General features: G+C 34.4%; 1 protein-coding gene across 1 annotated transcript; it reads right to left on the bottom strand.

The window, feature by feature from the left end:
* Positions 1–7: 7 nt before the first annotated feature.
* On the bottom strand, positions 8–13,480 carry LOC118187629 (uncharacterized). Its single transcript, XM_035357885.2, has 2 exons — positions 12,500–13,480; positions 8–380 (listed from the first exon to the last, which is right to left on the bottom strand). The coding sequence occupies exons 1-2, from the start codon at positions 13,365–13,367 to the stop codon at positions 166–168; spliced, it is 1,083 nt and encodes a 360-aa protein (XP_035213776.1). The 5' UTR covers positions 13,368–13,480; the 3' UTR covers positions 8–165.
* Between the last annotated feature and the right edge of the window lie 4,807 nt (positions 13,481–18,287).

An 18,287-nucleotide genomic window follows, 5' to 3' on the forward strand; every position in this document is an offset into this window, starting at 1 on the left:
AGATTTTTTTGCATTTATTTTCATTCTTGAAATTACAAGTCCAGTGATATTAAAATTGTACAGTACTGATCTTCAAAAAACTGTTTTAGAAGTGTTTTGCATTTCCTCCAGTCTTTCGGTTTTCGACAGATTGCTGTTGTCATTTACGTTCCGGTGTTTGCAACGCTATTTAATACGTCCCTGATCCGGTCTTATGTATTTTCTCCTTCTTGGTCTTTCGATACAAACGCGTTCGTGCACCATCACTCGATCGGGATTAAAAGTCCTCCCACAATGTTCGCAGGGAACCAAGCTTCGAAGATGACTCTGGTATGCCGCCAGTTGTTCCGGATCAAGATCTGGTATTTTTGTTCTTTCACGCTTAGGTCCTGGAAGAACTTCTGCAATTGCAGAATTTTTAGGTATTAAACATTAAATCTTTAAACGTAAGTTTGTTTCTAAAAATAAGTTCCATAAATCCAAAAACTAAATATAATTTTTACTTATATCATACATGTGAGAAAAAGGTCAGAGCGCAACATTAACATTCTTTTGCTAATAGAATATGCATAAATAAAATTGATTTTTGATAGTATCGATACCACGTTCAGTGCAAGGGTGATAACAAAGATGACAAGGAAACAGATCATATAGTAAGTGCATTTTTTTTTTCATTGGCATTGAGATGTTCGACTTGTAAATCACAGGGCTCTGTTGAAGCCCCAAAGTTATTTACTACTTTCAGTAATAATGAGACATTTGTGGCGCCCCATTTCTCTGCCTTAGTAACAGTACCTTCACAAGTACGTAAGCACTTCAATAATATCTGCATCCCATAGAAAAGAAACTTCTGGTTCCCCATGAAATCGCTGAAGCCACAGACATTTCTTTCAGATTCTAACTCGATTTCTTTTGGCGAATATCTGCTGATTTCATTGAGTATCTAAAATTCAGATCCTCGCCTGCTACCGAGTAGCTATTGAACTAGTAATTTAATTCAAGTTCAAATCCTAATGATCGTTTTGTGATTTCCTCCATATGTAAGGTTTCCTTACGCCGGAAAAGTGCATTCAATGCTCTTCTTGTAATAAATTAGTGTCACGTTTGCATAATGGAATTCGGCAACGTCAAAAACAAACGAGAGCCAAACGATGTATTGGCGAGAGTGTATGATACTTATGTTCCGAAGCAAGAAGTCTTAAAAAGATTTTATACTTGCATTATACTTGTGCTTCCATTCGTTTCAGCATTTTACCTTCTGTTATGGAATATACTCCTGATAATATTGCCTGATAGGTAAATCTGAAGCTATTTAAAACTTATAAATGAATCTCTTGTAAGTTTTTTTTTTCAACACTTCGATTTAAACGTTTGTAAAGACTGTTAACTTTGATTTCTATTCTATTTGTGTTTTATCTGCGTTAAGCAAACTCTCTACCGGGTTAAATAATGATTTCGTAGTTATTCTAATTCATGATTCTTTAATAAAACTGTGCTAAAAAGAGAATAGTGTACTCAAACGCCTTAACTGTGTTAAATGCACGACATATCAATGATTATAAGACTGTAATAAGTTTGAAAGTAATTTAATAAGTTTGAGAAGTTTCACTTTTGGAAATATTTCTAAAAGTTGAAATTATAAAACTGAAATGATATATTGTTATAGGATTCCAGAAGCATAAAATATTAAAACTTTTTTGTTGCTGAAAATTCTAGTTACAAAAATTATAAATAATGTCTATTCTAAAAGAATCAGTTTATATGGGAAAATTAACGGTACTTACGTATTAACGCAACCAGGCCAAAATTCGCATAAATTGCCAAATTTGGCGACCCTACTTACGGCAACCCTACGTGTTATACGTAGTTTTGTAAAAAGAGCATGTGGAGATTCACAAAATTTTCCTGCATTTTCGTGCAAATTTTTGTAATTCATGAGAAAATAGCAGTGTAGATGGATAAAGTTAAGAGTGTGCGCAATGCCATTTTTGTGCAATTCTGGGATGTTTTTTTAAGTTAAAATAAGTCGACGTGTACATGGTTATGGCGAATCGTGGAGGACTTTCTAAGAGAAACTGGCTCGTATACACGTTACACATGGGGAAAACCACGAAAATACCCATGCAGCCAGCCCGTTCGCGGGATTCGAATCTCGGCTTTAAAAGGTAAAAGCGAAGAGAAATCAAAATACCATGTTACATAATTTGTACTTATTTTTAAACAAATAATCATACAAGAAATGAATATTTTCATTTAAAACGCAACGCAAGGATTTTCCAGAAAATAGATGTACATAACAGGGCAGTGAGACAATATTCTGAAAATTATAAAACTAGTGCATGTCAAATGGCAAACACTCAAAACGTAGAAAATATAAAAATGAAACAAGATAAAGAAAATAAGTATCTTAAGAAAGTATTGAAAATAAAGATTCGCAGATTCAGTTTAATCATAAGGTGGAACATGGACATAAGTCAAAAACATAGGAATCGGTTACTGACTCAGAAGTATCAACTCATATGATGAGTGATAAGAGCTTTTCTTCTCTGTTAAATAACTCAAATAAACAAATAGTAACCGTAGCAAATGGTGCTAAATTGAATTCGTGTGGTGTTGGTGAAAGCTATTTTAAAATTTAAAATTTAAATGGTCAGATAACACAAATCAAATTAGAAAATGTATTGTATGTACCAGATTTAGATAGTAACTTACTTTCTGTTCAATCGCGTACGAATAAAGGTTGTATTGTTACATGTGATATTAATAAGTGTACCATTAAATGAAATAATGTACTTATAATTGATGACAATGCGAAACAAGGCTTATATAAATTGATCGCAAGCCCAATAGACGAGAAAACTTTATTTAGTCAATTGTATTACATGTTCTAATACAAACTGCGTACTAAAATGGCATGAAAGGTTAGGCCACAGAATGCGATAAAAACACTTGAGAAAAATCATCTAGCAGACGGCATTAAACTTGCAAATGCTCTCACAGTGATGAATGTTCAACATGTACAAAAGCAAAACTAACAGAAAAACCCATGGAGGTAGGAATTAAGATGGAGTCGCCTTAAACAAGTTTCTCCGTACCCTGCTCTGAACAAGTTTCTCCGTACCCTGCTCTGAAGCACCGGCGATCCCTACGTGGTGACCAAAACATTGGGTCATTTACCATTGAGTTCTATGGGATTTGACGCGTTCGAGTGTAAATATTTTGTTTGTAATTACGTCGCAAATATACATATAAATGTATATATTTTCTTTTTCTACAACACTTCAGAGTCCTAAGTATGTGAAAACAACATATTTTTAAACAACATTTCATTCTGAACGGAATTAAATGCTATACTTTTCGTAGAACAGTTTTCTCGGAATGGTTTAATTTGAATGAAATATTTTCACAAGTTTTCGTTAATTACATTAGAAAAAAAAAATTAAGGTAATTCGATTTTATTCGGTTAAGGTACGAAAGTTAAGATCAAAGTTTATTGTATTATTAATATTAAAATTATGCATTATTTCTTTTCTATTTATAGAGCTTCTTCCTAAAATACTTTCTTTAATATGACATGATTTTTTGGCTTCTTTTAAATCGAAAAATGTAAGTCAATTTATAATTAATGCTCTATTCGGTTCATTTTAAATTAGAGAATTATTAGGAATTAGCGAAATACTTTAAATAAGTATTTCGCTAATTTCTAATAATTAAATAGGTATTAAATAGTATTTCACTTTCTCTGAACATTTCTAAAAGGGAATAAAATAAGTTTTTTTTTTTTTTTTTTTTTTTAAGTATTATTTAAAACTTGTAACTGAGTTATTATAAAATGTAAAGGGAATAATTCTTTTAATTATACTTATCAGATTTTTTTTTGCTCTTCATTTCAACAATACATATTCCAAAACTCTTTATTACGTTCTTAAGTGCGCATCTCATAGCATTTGCTTTACAATACCTTTTACAGATTGCTTTCCAATACGAACAATTCTTGCTTAAATAGTTTTATAACGTATTTGTCAACAGGATTTCAGTTTATGTTTACAATTCAATATTAAGGTTATTATATATTTAGATAACATTTATAATCATTATAAATTAGATACATTTAATAATTGGATTTCTTCACAGTACTTTCACAGTTGTTTATAAGTGAATAAATTCTTCATTTCAAATACATTTATAAATAATTTAATGAATATTTAAGTATTTTGTCAAAGGCAGATACATGCTTTTTGCAAGCACATGCATAAATACCCATACATATTTCCTATTTATCATTTCCGGCATGTGCAAATCTTTAATTTCTGTGCATTCACTATATTTTTCGTGTAAAGTAATTTACACTAATTTAGCATACACCAGAAAGTTTTACATAAAAAATATATATGAATATAATTTGAATGAAAATTATAAGTATAATTTTTAATACCCACTCAAAGGTCAGTTTTTCTTCAAAATTCCTCCACGATGGCATCTCTCTCTTTAGGCAGATAGCCCTTGCATGCGTTACTCTATTTAATAAAAACTTAATCTGACCTATGTGCCTAATTACAAATATTTTAACATACATAATTTTATATTTACATTTAGCCATCAAGTTTCAAACTTTTCAAATCTTCTAGAAAACAAATTTTGGCAGATCTCTTTTAGCAATTTTCTTAAAATCTATATTTTTGTAGTGCAACTGCTTAGAATTTTATAAAACAAATTCATAATCAAAATCGCTGTTGTTAGTTATCGAAAAATAACCAAGATGTGATTTTTGCGTAAATGTCAGTAAATTATACAAATTGCTATTATCCATCACACTATGAATGTTTCTTTCATGCGAGAGTGTCCCTTTTTCGATTTCTATGGGACTGTCGTGTGTCGAAATACTATCAGAATCTTGTCAAGCGAGCTTCTGAATGTAAACAAAGAACACCCCGTCTGGTGACCCAAGCTTCAAAGCAGTGCTTCACTTCTAGCGCGGAATGGCCCCTCCTCGATTTCCTACCTCCATGGAAAAACCTTATCCGAAAACTAGTTTTGGGTATAAGACTCCACTAGATTTTAGTGCGCACAAATGTGTGTGGTCTAATGGAAGTTAGCAGCTTGGGAAGAAAAAATATTTTCTAAACTTCATTGATGACTATTCGCGTTATACTCAAATTTATTTTATTGCTTCAAAAGATGAAGTATTATATAAACTTAAACAATATGTTGCATAGACAACAAATAAATTTAGAAAGAAAATAAAGTTTCTCAAATCTGACAACGGTACCGAATATGGTAATGGTGCTATTGGAAATTATTTAAAGAAACTTAATATTTTTCATCAAACTTCGTTACCTTAAGCCCAACACAGAACGGCGTCCTAGAAAGACAAAAAAAAAAAAAAAAAAAAAAAAATTGAGAGAGAGATGAAAGAGTGACAAAAGCTATGCTACTAAATTCAAAATTACCGAAAGGTTTCCGGGCTGAAGCAGCAGCTACTGCCGTATATCTTCAAAATAATTTACCAACTAAAGCTACGAATAAAACACCGTAGGAATTGTTGGACTGGCAGAAAATCTAATTTAAGTCACTTACGAGTATTTGGCCGTAATTATTTTGTGAACACACAAAAGCAGTGAAAATTAGACAACAAAGAGCAAGAAGGAATACTCGTAGGATACGATTTACGAAGCAAAGGATACAGGATATATGCAGGCGAAAGGAAAATAATATTAGAACTGTTAAATTTTCAGAAGACGCACCTTGTATCTGACAAACATGTACAAAATAAAAACGAAGATTTAGAATTAATTCATTTTGATAACTCGGAAAGCGCTGAAGAAAATAATGAAGAAACTCCTCTTGCTGATGATTATATAGAAGATTCAAATGATCTGAAGAATTAATTAAAATGTGAAGCAAAAATTTAAAAAGAAGGATTTTCTAGTAGAACAACTAAGGGTATTCCATCAGACAGATTCTCCTATAAAGTAGAAGACGAAGGATCAACATTACGTCGAAATAAAGATCCAAAAAGTTTTGAAGAAATTTTAAGCGTACCGAAACGAGAACAAGAAGCTTGTATCAAGGCGATAGAAGAAATAAATTCTCTAAAAGAAAAACGAAACTTATCAGCTTACAAATTTACCAACAGGAAAACATGCAGTAGGCAGTAAACGGGTGTTTAAAACCAAATGCGACGAAATTGGTAAGAAGATAAAGCACAAAGCAAGATTAGTAGCCAAAGGATTTATTCAAAACTATGGCAATGATTATGATGAAACATTTTCACCAGTTATGAAACACACTGAAATTTTTTTTTTAGCATGGGCAGCCATATGTATAATAATGCAAAATTTCATCAACTAGATGTTAAAACAGCATTTCTGCATGGTAAGTTAAATGAAGACGTATAGATGGAACAGCCAGAAGGATTCATAGTTCCGGAAGAAAGAAATAAAGTTTATAAATCAAGGAAAGCATTTTACGGTCTCAAACAAGCAGCTTGGTGATGGAATGTAGAAATTGAAAATAAACTGAAGAATATTGGGTTCAATCAGATCAAAGCAGATTCGTGTCTTTTCATAAAAGATGGTGATGAAAAAATTAATGTAATTATGTATGTTGATGATATTCTTATAAGTTCTAAAGAAGAAGGACGATTTCTTCAAGTAATTAACGATTTAAAGAAACGTTTTCAAATAACACATCTAGGTGAAGCTAAATATTTCTTAGGCATGGGAAATGAATCGTAAGGAAGATAGAAGTTAATTTTTTATCTCAGAAAAATAAAATAAATCAGCTTGTAAAGCAGTTTCAACTTGAAGAAGCAAGATCTACTAGCAAGCCAATGTAAACAAATTATTATAATGTAAATAAGGAAAATTTTGCCAAGCCATCGGAAGTCTTTTGTGCATATCGTCTATAACAAGACCATATATCGTAGCTTCAACTCACATACTTCGCAGAAAATGTAATAATCTACGTCAAAGACTGGAATGCTGTAAGAAAAATCATTAGATATTTGAATATAACAAAACATCAATCTCTACATATTTCGTCGAGTGAAGAACCTAGTCTTACAGTTTATTCAGATGCTGATTGGGGACAAGATATTAAAGACAGAGAAACACATCAAGAACTGTAATTTTATTAGGCAGAAATTGTGTTTCGTGGTTTTCAAGAAAACAAACATGCGTCTCTTTATCCTCAGCAAAAGATGCATATGTTTCTCTTTCACAAGCAACGCAAAAATTATTGTGGCTGTTAACACTAACAGAAGATTTAAATCTACCCCAAACATTACCGATAAGCGCTTTTGAAGTTAATCAGTCAACAATAAAACTTGTAGAGCCAACTCCATGAGAAGAACAAGCGGATATAATTGGGGCCCTCATATTCAGAAGTTACTGTTGAACACTTTAGTAAAGAAAATTGTTAATTACGGAGCTGCTACTTGGGCTATACCTAGAGTCGGACTTTTGGCTACGGAACTGATTCACTTTAATGCGAATGAAACGAATAGAGCGAATGACGATTGATTCTAGAAAACGGAGTGGTACTTCTTTAACAGTTCAAGGAGTATTATTGTTGGAAGGGTGCTAGGAATAGAGGTGTGGTATACATTCAGGAACTGAGTCACTTTGCTGAGCGAGAGTGTGTCTGATTCGCGAAAAAAAAAAGAGGGCAATTTTGCTGGAAACCTGTCAAGGAAATTCGATTCCTATTTTAGGGGAGAAAAGAATGTTTATTCAATCATGTGAGTGAAAAGTGAGTTTATTTTTTATCGTTTCCCCATTTTTTGTAATTTCTTTTTTATTCTAAAATTTTATTGACTCTTTTGTAAAAAGGAGGTTTTAGGGAATCTCAGAACTACAGATTTTTATCAGTAATCAAACGCTAACTCCCTAGGATTAGTTCCTTTGAATTAATGTTAGGGAGCTAGCGTTTGATTAAAACGATTTCTCCGATCTCACTGCTCGTTCAATTCTTTCCGCCCTTCGCTCCATCCTCGCTAACCATCCTTGATTCACTCCGCTTTCCCGATCTTTTCATCAAGGTTATTGTTAGGGACGGTCAGTCATAAAAGAAAAGAAGTAGTCCCGTTAAGTGAGCGAACGGTTCTGATCCGATCCATAAATCGCGGTTTTGCTTATCTCTAATACCTATGACAAAAATGAAGGAGCAACGTTTCCGTGCCATTCAAAGATCTTTTCTCCTCATCACAACTAAATCTTTCCGCAAAACTTCTACAGTGTAAGCACTCTTCGGAATATCTTTAATATATGTCTGCTATCGCAGCTAGACACGTTTAAAACCAAAACATTAAAACTCAAGTTTTGTTTTGCTTGGTTTATTTAATTTCGGCAAAGCACACGAGGGCTATATGCCTAAGAGGATGGATATCTTAGTGGAGGACTTTCTAAGAGAAACTGGCTCGTATCCACGTTACACATGGGAAACGAAAACGCCCATGCAGCCAGCCCGTTTGCTGGAGAACCGAACTACCAGTGTTCAACTACACTCATGTCCAAAATTATCTTTACATACCCAAAAATGACGATATTCAATGAAATATCGAATCAATGTGATCCGTATTTGCAGGGAATGTGTGAAAACCAAGCCTAATTAGCATTATCCAATCAAAAGTAATCAAACGGTTTGTGATATTCAAATCTAGGCGTTACGTCATCCAAGGGTGAATCAAGCGCTTTGCGCAAACTGAATATTTGAGTGAATTTCTGCAACATAGCGTTTGATTTCAGTGTGTAGGGACTCAAAGCGGTTTGTTATGGCTTCGAAGTATCATTTGGAAGAATCTGTAAAGTGGCGAATTATCGGCCGTTTAGAAGCAGGGCAGTCAATCATGGAAACAACCACATGTCTGAATATTTCAAGACAGACAGTCTCTAAGCTATGGAAAGAGTTTCAAAATGACGGAAGTGTTGTAAGGAGGCCTGGACAAGGTCGGAAACGAATGACAACTGCTTCTGAAGATCGGTATCTGGCATTAACTGCCCGTCGTAACAGAAAGGCTACTGCTCGCCAGTTAAGTTCAGAGCTTGCAGCCGCCACTGGAACTGTTGCATCACGGCTTATATACTGAAGGCTTAATGAAAAAGGCTTTTATCCCAGAAAGCCAAGGGTATGTGTTTTACTGTATTCACAGAAAAAGAGGGATCGCTTTAATTGGTGTAAAGAACATCAAAACTGGACTGAATATCAATGGTCCCATGTTCTCTTTACTGATGAGTCGCGGTTTAGTTTAAATGATGATTCTAAACGTGTTTACGGAGGGAGTCAGGAACACGAAATGATCCCTCGAACATTGTGGAACGTGACCGTTTCGGTAGTGGAGGTGTGATGGTATGGGGTGGAATAATGATCGATGGACGTACGCCCCTACACCTGTTCAGCAGCGGATCTGTGACAGGCCAGATATATCGGAATGAGGTCTTAGATCCTTATGTAAGACTTTTCAGGGGTGCATATGGACCTGACTTTTTATTTATGGATGATAATGCCCGTCTACATCGAGCAAATCTCGTTGATGAATTCCTTGAAAGTGAAGACATTAAGCGAATACCTTGGCCACCAAACTCTCCTGACCTTAACCCGATAGAGAACTTATGGGACTACCTTGGAAGAGCAATTGCACGTATACATCCTCCTCCTAGAGATGTAAATGCTCTGAAGACGGCATTGCTGGAAGAGTGGAGATTAATTCCCCAAACTGTGGTTAACAACGTTATTTCCAGCCTTAAAACACGTTGTGATATGTGTGTACAAGTCAGGGGAGATCATATTCTATATTAAATTCGTAAGACTTAATTCTTTTTCTGAATCATTCCTTTTTTTTTTTCTTAACTCTATTTGTCACACTTTATTACCATTTTTATTGTTTCATGCTACAATTTTATATCATATGAGGTGATCTTCAATTGTTTCTTTTGCATTTATGTGTCATCATGTTATGTATGATTCCACGAAAATTCATTAAATTATAAGTCATAGTCTCTGAGAAATCCGTGAATTTATGCATGTAAACATAATTTTGGACATGAGTGTACTTTACGTCTCGGCCGCTGGTGAGCTTTACAGCTCAAGTATTAAGCATCTTTTACGGACTAACATAGAATATGAGTAACTTTGAATTCCCATTATCTCCATAGTCTAGACATCTTGCAAATTATTCTAACATCAAAATCTACTTTAAATAACCTATAAATACCAATACATACCCCATAGCATGTACAGAGGGATATAAAATAGATCAAAAAGTGATATCAGCCTGTATTTTCCATACAGCCGAAAATCCAAAAATACTTTGGAATGGACTCTTGTGCTAATAAAATTAAAGCTTTTCAAGCGGAAATTTTAGCTATTAAAAAGGTAATAGAAACTGCAATGAAGAATGAATTAGATTCTCAATCTAAGTAGATTATCTTTCTTAACTCTATCGAATAGTGAACTTTAAGCAAAAGAAATCTTTCCTCTTGATATTTATTTTCAAGAAAATAACCAAATTAAAATTTCGCTTCTTTGCACACGTTGAGAATACCGAAAACGAAGACCCCGACTCCCTTTGCTAATGACACAGCTACTACACCCGATTCCGATGTTAATAAACGTAAAATGACCAAAGTCATATTTTAAAAACGATGCACACAAGAAAATAAATCAAATTTGGCAAAATGAATGGAATTCTCTTACCCAAGGCAATAATATACTAAAATGTAATTTTCAATCTACCAAATTTGGGAGTACGTTACACAAGGGAATACCACCAAAGATTTCAGTACCGATTTCCTCTTCTAGATTTATAGCAGAAATCATGCTTTGTAATTGGTCAGAATATTTGGCTAATCTTTGGAATATGGTAACAGGTAGTTTGGCGACATTTTGGTAAGGCGATAAAGGTTACTAGCTAGGACTTTAGCAGTGCACATGGATAAGTCAAGAGTGTGCGCAGTGCCATTTTTGTGCAATTCTGGGATGTTTTTTTAAGCGAAAATAGGTCGACGTGTACATAGATGATACCGTGTATGCGCAATTCTTAAAAACGCGGCAAGCAATGGGCGATTCTGCACTTTCTCCCAATTTCGCACCTAATCTTCGTCATGATTAAGCATTTTTGTTGCATAAAAGTTCTAGTATAAGCGTAATTCGGCTAGCAGATTGTTGGAAAAAATGTTGAGTAAAATAAAAATAAAATTAAAAAAAAAAAAAAAATCTGAAATTATTTTTCAGATTTTAAATTACGTCCAAAGGGGCGTTTTTTTAACGTTTTGAGTGTTACCTTTATTTATTAAATATCATGTTCTTTGCACTTAAACCATAAAATTCAGTTCAAGAGCAATGTCGCAAAATAATGTTAAATTAAGCATATCTTTAGAATTTCCGATATACACAGTCTCGCGAGCTGGAGATAAAAGTATTTTTCTTTCTATATAACGTTGCCATTTCTCGCTTTTAAAGCATCGAGTTTGTAAATCAAAAATTCGTTAAAGTTTTACAAAAAATAAAATCTATAATAAAACAAATTCCAAATTTGGGATTTCAGATGCCCACATTCGCAGTAGGATTTCGTCATTCAAAATTCGATGGCTCTATGTACCATTGTTTTATCACAATGCGAGAAATAGACAATCATTTATGCAGATTTTTCATTATTTAATTTCTTCAAATATAATGCAGGACTCTAACATTTTGTGGCAACAGTTTGAAAAGTGAACCGACGTTTATGAGTCCGACGCAAAATGCCAAAACGAAAGCAATAGTCCTTCGGGACTGAAATCCCTTTGGACTAAAAAATAAAACACGCCTTTACTTCGTGAAAACAAAATGGCGTCCAAAACAAAACTAGCAGGTTGCTGTAACAGGGTTGGTCGCCAAATTTTCGCCAAAAAGTCGCCAAGTTATCATAACCCGAAGATTAACCGAATATTTTAGTTATTCAATATTTTGATTCTCAGAAATACAGTTTTCTTAACAAGTACCGAGTATAATAACTAATACAGACTTCTAATCTCATGCATTTCGAATTAATTTTCGAATTAATGCGAATTGATTTATGGCTTTAGTGTAGAATTGGGTGCCCCTTCTATTAGCGACAAATTTTGTTTAGTTTTGGCGATGAAACCCCATTTATAGTTACCATGATAGTTTTAACTTTTTTTTTTTAAGTGAAAATAGATCGATGTGTACATGGACAAAGTTAAGGCAGTGCGCAGTGCTTAGTTCGTGTAATTCTCTGATGTTTTTTTAAGTGAAACTATATTAGTGTGTATATGGATACCGAGTTTATGTAGTTCTTTGATTTCTTATTTTGGTTTTGTGTAGCGGCCATCTTGAAATTGTGCCTTCCTGGCGCCGATCTTGGCATAACAAAAGAATCCCCCCCCCAAAAAAAAAAACAAGGGGCACCCAATTGTAGGAGCATCCAATTGTAAAATTTTGCCTGATTTATTAAACGTAGTCTTTATTACATTACCTAACAGGCATAATATATCATTTTTTAAAAACACCTTAAACTGACCTCCCAAGGCTTCTGGCTTCATTGGTTCTGGACGCCTTTTATGCTTTGGTAGAAGATCGTTCTGCGCTTTCCATTTCTCGAGACATTTCGGCTCATGAATCTTCAGTGATTTACTACCATAAAGTTGACCACATATATAGCATATCTTCAAATGCCTTGGAAATCCGGAGCTACTAGGTCTCTCTCTCTTGGTCGTCTCTTCTTTACTCCAGTCGGGAAACTCATTTTTGCTGAGATCCGTATGATATTTTCGTATGTGCCTCCTCAGCGGGCCTGGTTGGAATCTTTTCCCACAAAATTCGCAAGTGACAGGGTAATGCCTATACTTTTTGGTAGGAGGAAAGAGATTTTTGTTTTTCTTGTTAGCAATCCTTTTATTTCGCTGTTCTAAGAGAAAGCGTTGATGGGATGATTGTTTTGAGATTTGTTGCTGGGAGGGAGCAATTTCCTTTTCGTTTTTTGGTGAGGGAAAGGGTTGATTTCCTATGTCAAGTGATTGATTAGTCGGAATATTTGATTGCTGTTTACTTCTTCCGAATCTTTTAAGTTCTTCTTGTCCATCAGATTCCATTTTCTCTTGAAACGGAACAGCTATTGCAGCAGGAGTTTCTGGTGGATTGCCCGGATACTCTTCTGGTTGAGAATTTTGCATTTCATTACTGTTAACTGCGTCATTTGCATCGCACTGCTGGATGGACTTCTCTGCGATAAAACTTGTTCTATTTTCTGGATCTAACACATTTCTTTCAGTGACACCACTATCCTGTTGCTGTTCCTGTAAACAGTGTAGCTCATGATTTGCTATGAGACCACTCTGCATTCGAATGCCACATATTCTACAGAACATATAGTGTAATGGGGCCTCCATAATGTGACCATGTACTCTAAATCCATCTAAGCTGAATGCCTAAACATTTTCCAAATTTTGAGAAAGGAATATTTTGATCTATTTTATATATAGACTAAGCAGTCTGTGGGAAAAAGTTTTAGCCTGATAATACTTTTAAATTTTAGGCATGAATCTGTTTGACTGATCTGGAGAGTTTTCATAAAACATCTCGAGCCAATCAAACACAGATTTTTGAATTTTTGAGGCACGATCGGTAGCAACAAAAAATTAATTAGAAGTTAACATTATTATAGTTTGAGAAATAGTTTTATGTTGCCAAAAAATATGGAATAAATATGATTAAAGTGCATTGCTGAGTTTTAATGCAAAAACTTTTATAGCTATAATATTCATCTTTGTGAAATTCATAATTTCTTTCCTGATAAAATTTTAAATTCTCAAAACATTCACAAACCTTTAAAATAATGTAACAGTTATTTTTATTGCAGATTAATTAAAATTTATTGTTTAGGTAAAAACACATTTGCTCGTATTTTTGATTTAAATTTTAACATAAAATCTTCAGACCATACGTCAAATTTTCATACTACTTTATGGAAATTATACTAACTTCTGATGATGCTAAATATCTATAATTCATCAACTAGAAGAAATTCTTCTGAAAATTCTATTGACTTAATAAATAAATATTTTTTGGCAATAAAGTGTGCTTGGTATCACTATCTAAAAATTCATAAATGAAATCTGGAAATGAAATAAATTTTTAATATCTTCTTTTCCCAAATCAGAGGATATATTGAAGTACACTTATTTTTAATATTTTGAAATCAATAAAACACATTGTTCTGTTTAATTCTCATTGGTTAAATATAGTCTGTTCTTATCTTAGATATTCAACTTACTAAATTTTTAGAAGTAAAAATTGATTACTAAAAGTCCTTTATGAAAATTATTCGAACTTTTATGAATATTCAGAGAAGCAGTTTTTGTGTAAGAAACACATACTCTACTTACAGTGCTTAAATTCAGACACAGCCCAGCTTTATTACTTCTTATTTTCAGAGAGCGATCATAATTCAATTTAGAATTCCGAATGAAATGAGTTTTAGCAGTTAGTTGTGAAACTGAAACGTGTTAACAAAACATTCTAGCATCCATGCAACACTTCTCTTAACAATTAGTAAAACTGGCATTTACACACTTACGTCTTGCTTTTCTTGGGAAGAACAAAAGATGCAGCCTTTCATTTTTTGGACAATGCGTTCTGGTAAGAAATCTTGAAAACATAAAAAAAGGAAGTTATGATGTCGAAACGAGATCTGTTCAACAAATGAAACTCTTACTGCATTGTACTCATCTTATAAACAAGGCTCAAGGCTTTAAATTAGATCAGAAACCAAAACAAGCAAACAGTTTTATAAATTGCAAAGACTATTATTAAAAATATTTACCTTTCTCCAAAATATTATGCATTGTTATCGCTAATTTACTCTTGTTTCATTTATTATAATAATACCTTAATTATGACATATCTAATTTAATTTAATTTGATATTTATCATTATCTTAGCTTAATTTATTAATATTTTTATTTAATTATTTAATAACCATTAATATTATTTTCCCTATGTGTAACATGTATAAGAGCCAGTTTCACTTAGAAGGTTTTCCACGACGGCATCCCTTTCCTTAGATAGCTTTCTAGTGCTTTGCCATAATTAAAATAAACCAAGCCATTCTTCAAATAATTGCAACAGAATGCTGCTGCCCAGAGGGAATAGTGATCAATGATACTGACAGCCGTATCGAATCGAATCTCGAAGAAGGTGTGGAAGTTTGTAAGCGTATATTGTCTGCGCGGCAGGGGGACACTCAAAACACACGGCGACTGATGAGTCCTCTCGAGATTTTGGTAAAGGATGATGTCTGGAAGACCCATGTACCGCCCCCGGGTAGTTCGTCTTTAAAATTTGGGCAGAAGCTTAACATCAGCAAGGCACGACGATACTAATATATACTCTAAGAGAATGCACAAGTGCTTGGCTTTCTTAATCCTGTATTTGTACCTGCAATGAAATGCTGTCGTCCTAATCGGTAGTGTGATTAGCGACGCAGGTTGCCATACCGATGGCCCCGAATTCGAATCCCGGGGAAAGCATGAATGTTTGTAACCGTAATAGTATCTGTACGCCATAGGATCAGTAAAAAAATACTGGCGAGTTGAAGGCATTCTCGAGTGGTTTGGTAATAGGGCAAGATGAATGGAAACCTCTTGGACCGTCATTTGGAATGCTATTCATCAAAACTGGAGAAGAGTTGCAAATTTAAGTGCGGTGGGAGTATATCTGTACGACCGACTTGTGAAATTCTGGTGTCTCGCCCACTTTTACTTGTACCTGTAACCGAATGGTTACTTTTGTTTCTTATAATGTCCTGGCAATCCCGTTTTCTTGCGTGAAATTTTGTAATGACGATTCTAAAGTTTTTCCCTGAACGAAAGTTCTTATAATCCCATTTGAACCAGCGGCAAATGATGTTCCCAAACACATATTTATAGAATTAATTAAGCATTTTACAGTAAAAATTGTTAAGCATGCATCTTCATAATTATTACGATTAATACCTTCGTAACCGCATTCCTTAAACTCAGAAAATCGGTATATATTTCAAAGTGCCAGGATGCCAGAACCATTAACCGTAACTTAAAATTATAATTTTTATAATTAAGGACAAGATTAAGAGATCTAGACTTACATATATGTAAAATTAAGGCTACGTAAAATTCTAATTTTAATTTACCATAGGCCTTTTTTATAATTTGATTATTTTCCATTTTTATTCTAAACAGAGTAATATGCTTTAATTAATCTATCTAAAGCTCATCATTTCAATATTAACCTCTCTCATATGATTCCTATATAAATGCTAAATACGGATATACACTCACTTCCAAAAGTTAAAACACGGAGAGGAAAATGCTAATTACCGGAAGCCAACCAGAATTGAAGAGTATGCAATTCGCTGCAGAGGTAGATGGAAGTATGCAAATATGTTAGGTAACAGCCAATTGCGCTTTCATGTCAAGAAATATGCAAAAAAAGACAGTCTTACAAGAAGACAGCTTTATGAAGGGTTACAGAAGTTGACTGTAAGTGCTGATAGAAGGTGTTTAAAACTTTCGTACAATTTGTTTTCAAGACATACGTGTTTCTATGACTTCCAGAAGACGAATGGAAGATTCTGAGCGCTGGCGTGCTGTGGGGCGCATTGAAGCAGAACAGTCGATCACAGATGTTGCTCTTTTATTCGGCGTTCATCATTCTGTAATTTCACGTTTATGGAAAAATTTCAAACCGCACAGACAGTTGTCTGAAGGCCCGTATCCGGTCGCCCAAGGGTTACAACCCCCGCGGAAGATCGATATATTGCTATTGGAGCCAAGCGGAATCGCAGAGCGACTCCACACGTGTGACATCTATGGTTACAGCGTCCATTGGTAAGGCGATATCTGCAGCTACTGTACGCCGAAGGTTACATATGAGTTGACTGTACGCCCGGGTACCTCGAGTTTGTGTTCCTCTATCTGTCCAATCAAGAGGAGCACGATTACAGTGGGGCCGGGAATATGTCTGACTGGGACAATGTCATGTTTACTGATGAGTCAAGATTTTCTCTGGAGCCAGATGACAAGCGTATAAGGATATGGCGAGAACAACGAACACGCAATCAGTCCCAAAACATCACGCATTCCGAGGCGGAAGCATTATGGTGTGGACAGGGATTTCATTAGGATACCGCACCGACATGCACATCTTTAAACAGGGTTCTTTGACGGCTGTCCGGTATCGAGATGTAGTCCTAGAACCCATTGCGAGATTGTCCGCTGCAGCAGTTGGCCCTACTTTTGTTTCAATGGACGATAACGCACGTCCCCATACAGTTGACATCGTCGATGACTACCTGGGGAGTGAAGGGATTGCGCGTATGGCGTGGCCAGCATATTCGCCGACCTTGATCCCATTGAAAATCTTTGGGATGCTCTCGGGCCGTCTGTATCTTCATGTTTCCCACTTCCAGCCACTCTTATTGAAGTGGAAACTGCTCTACAAGAAGAATGGCGATTGTTTAATTCTGCGGTGGTTGACCACGTAATTTAAAGCATAGTCACAAGGTGTAAACTTTGTATACAGATGAGGGGTGATCACATAACCCTATTAATGTCCTTTTTTTCCCTTTTATGCTGTTTATTTTCACTTTATACATAATTCTGTTTAAGACTCCAGTATGTCATTATCTGAAAACTTAGAAAATTTTAATATTGTTTTCATTTCTGTATATAATTATTGATTTTGTTTTATGCATAAATATATATGCTACTTTCCTGCCGAATTTTGTGTCAGTCAAAGCAGTATTTGTTGATTTTTGCATTTTACATCTTCGTGCTTAACTTTTGGAAGTGAGTGTATTTACACAATGGCAAACGTAAAGATGAAATCTTTTATGTAATAGTCAAGAAAATTTTGCAAACCAAAACATTTAACCAACCAGTAAAAAGAAAGCGGAACCATACCTCACCATTTAAATCTGTTGTTGCTATTTTAATAATTCCATTCTTCTCACACCTGTATGTGCAGCTAAGATGTTGTCTGCAGCTTCTGTTTTGTCCTAAATTTCAATTCTGTGAATATGTAAAATTATAATTATGGAATACAGGGCACGCGTCTTGAGGCAGTTTACTCTGCATATTTTATGAATTTTACCCCATGAATAAAGAGATATTCAAATGCCCGTGACTGTCTTCACTATATAACATTCGAATTTCATAATCATCATCTAGAGCGACTTCAAAATTTTTCATTTACCAAATTTCTGACGTATTTCCCCTAGAATTTTAGCGCCAGTTTCTGAAAATTTTTTTAAATATTCGTGTGATTTTTCA

The sequence above is a fragment of the Stegodyphus dumicola genome, chromosome 8 (assembly GCF_044657685.1).
Source record: "Stegodyphus dumicola isolate Sdum_Otavi_A_Nest chromosome 8, ASM4465768v1".
NCBI classification, from domain to species: Eukaryota; Metazoa; Arthropoda; class Arachnida; order Araneae; family Eresidae; genus Stegodyphus; species Stegodyphus dumicola.